The 2,356-nt window shown below is 39.6% G+C and overlaps 1 protein-coding gene across 1 annotated transcript; it reads right to left on the bottom strand.

Annotated features, from left to right (window-relative positions):
* Positions 1-323: 323 nt before the first annotated feature.
* On the bottom strand, positions 324-2,155 carry LOC129767961 (probable serine/threonine-protein kinase mps1). The gene is made up of 3 exons (XM_055769282.1): positions 1,736-2,155; positions 1,124-1,678; positions 324-1,036 (listed from the first exon to the last, which is right to left on the bottom strand). The coding sequence occupies exons 1-3, from the start codon at positions 1,980-1,982 to the stop codon at positions 534-536; spliced, it is 1,305 nt and encodes a 434-aa protein (XP_055625257.1). The 5' UTR covers positions 1,983-2,155; the 3' UTR covers positions 324-533.
* Between the last annotated feature and the right edge of the window lie 201 nt (positions 2,156-2,356).

The following is a 2,356-nucleotide window of genomic DNA, read 5'->3' as shown; positions in this document are numbered from 1 at the left end:
TTTTTGTTTTGTTTAAGTTTAATTAAATTTCTCACGCACACACGAATCACGAATGGTTAAATAAAACTCTTGTAGGTTACGTTTTCAACACTCCTCTTGTTTTGTTAGATTCCAATAAATATGTTTCATGCTAGTTTGTTATTCATTTGAGCATAAATTGATTTTTTTTTCTAGAAAGGTATCAAATTTTACCAATTAGTTTTTTTTGGTTACATGAATTAGACTGATTCAATCAATACAAATTCTGAGACTAGTACAGCTTTGTTCGCTAACAAAAAAAAAAAAAAAAAAAAAAAAAAATATATATATATATATATATATATGATATATAAGATAATAACTCTAGTTTAACATAACAGAAATACTGATTAAATTGTAAATAAAAAAATGTTAAGTAAAAGTATGTATTGATGATGAAATGGTCAGTGAATAAAGATTCATGGAATTAAAAAAAGCATTTCAATTTCCGGTAGATTAAAATTTAGATTCGAACGGGAAGTGAGCATTGGAAGCATCTTTGGATGCTGCCGCTTTCAACGCTTCTCGTCATGGAACATTTGCTGAATGTTCCTGCTGTTCGTAGGCGTCGTTGCGATATCCTCCATTTCTCCCCCAATCGGAGCGGACTCATCAGCTTCTTTCTTTCCCTCATCGCATTCGTGTAACTCTGGAACGGGTATTTTATTGGGAAACTCAACCCGAGTCATCTTGGCGAATTTTTCCTCGTCGATTAGTGAAATCGGAGGATGACATCCACGATCCGGCACGACATCAGTCTTGTGGAATTTCTCCACAATCAATGTGTTCACCTCGTATTCATAGTCTTCTCGGTCTTCGAAGGCAAACTTACGCTTACCTGAACTTGGTTGAATGATGGCCGTTTCGTCCATATCCGCTGCAAGAGAGTTCGAGTTATCATCGAGGAACATTTCCCGCTCGCTCGCGTCAGCCGGATTACGATATTCCTGAAAGTTCCGATATTTTTCCGTGGTTATCGTTTTACGAGGAAGTAGAGCAGGCGTATCAGGGCGAGGATCTGTAAAAAATAATATAGGGTAGTCATTATTCAGATTGTATTGATACCAACTATGTGAAAAATTGTCTGAGTTCTCGGAATGCTCACCGTTTGATTTCTCAACCGAATCAATCACATCCTTGTCCTCCACCTTGCAGAATTTATCTATCGATTTTGAATCACATTCCTCGTTTGTTTCACCTTCGCCGGGCCCGCCGGAAGCGGTGCCAGTCTGTCCTTTACCCGTCAGTAGGTAATCCTCGTAGTAGTCTCTAAAATCTCTGTTCGCATTATCGGCATTATTATTATTATTGTTGTTGTTATGCAAATCGTTTATAAGATCATTCCAGTCATCCAGCTTATCAAAATTGGTACACTCGGACTCGCGATCATCCTCGTACGAGCAAGGTGAGTCGTATCGCTTCGAGAGTCCTTTGTCGGTGCTTTGGGAGAAATTCTCCTGCGCATGTGAAACCGAAAGAGAGTACGAGAGTGAAAGCGAACGCGACTGTTGCTGTTCGTCGGAACTTCCCTCGTCGTCACTGTTTTCGAAATCATCCGGCGATAGTTCCACTGGTGAGAAATAGGTCTCCGCTGTGGTATCCAAAGAACCGTTTTGACTCATATCAATTTTTGAGCCGGAATTATTACATTCATTCATAGCTATAAAAATTATTATCATTTATTGTGAATTCGCACATACTAAGCTAATTGCCTTACCTTCCAGTTTGTTGCAAACAGCAGATTCCGACGGAGGATCATCGTCGTCTACGGCAGCAACATCCATTTCATCCAAATCGTAGTTGGCTAAAAGTTTTTGCATTCTGTTCTCAAAATCTTGCGACAAACGAGTTTCCGGCAGGTAACAGTTACGATTGGCGGCGTTTTCATAATCAATTTGGGGGCTCTGGTTCAATTCGTTCACAAAGCTGGAGAAATCCATCGAGGAGCACGTTCGCGAGCTCATCGCTATCTTTGGTTTTGACTAGACTTTAACTATCACAAGGCAACGCGACACAAAGTACAATACAATCAGACCATCGGTAAGTAGCTAAATTAACGGTACTAAGAGAAGAAAATTTTCGTTGTAAACGCTATTTTTGCGCGTTATGATGTTATGACATTTGCCGATTTGCATTCGTTTGCTTTGATTGTTATTAGATTTGGTGCCACCAAGAATTACGTTACCGCGCACTTGCGCCCTCTGGACATGAAGCAGTACAACCAGACGTAATGGATGTGTGTGTCTCGACTAGGAAACTCATTCCCAACTCATGAGTAACTTGAAGAGAGGACTCAATGAAGGAAATCGACAATTTGGATGTTCATATGGTCACAAAG

Source organism: Toxorhynchites rutilus, chromosome 2 (genome assembly GCF_029784135.1).
Source record: "Toxorhynchites rutilus septentrionalis strain SRP chromosome 2, ASM2978413v1, whole genome shotgun sequence".
NCBI lineage: Eukaryota > Metazoa > Arthropoda > Insecta > Diptera > Culicidae > Toxorhynchites > Toxorhynchites rutilus.
This window is presented reverse-complemented; position numbering and strand designations above follow the sequence as displayed.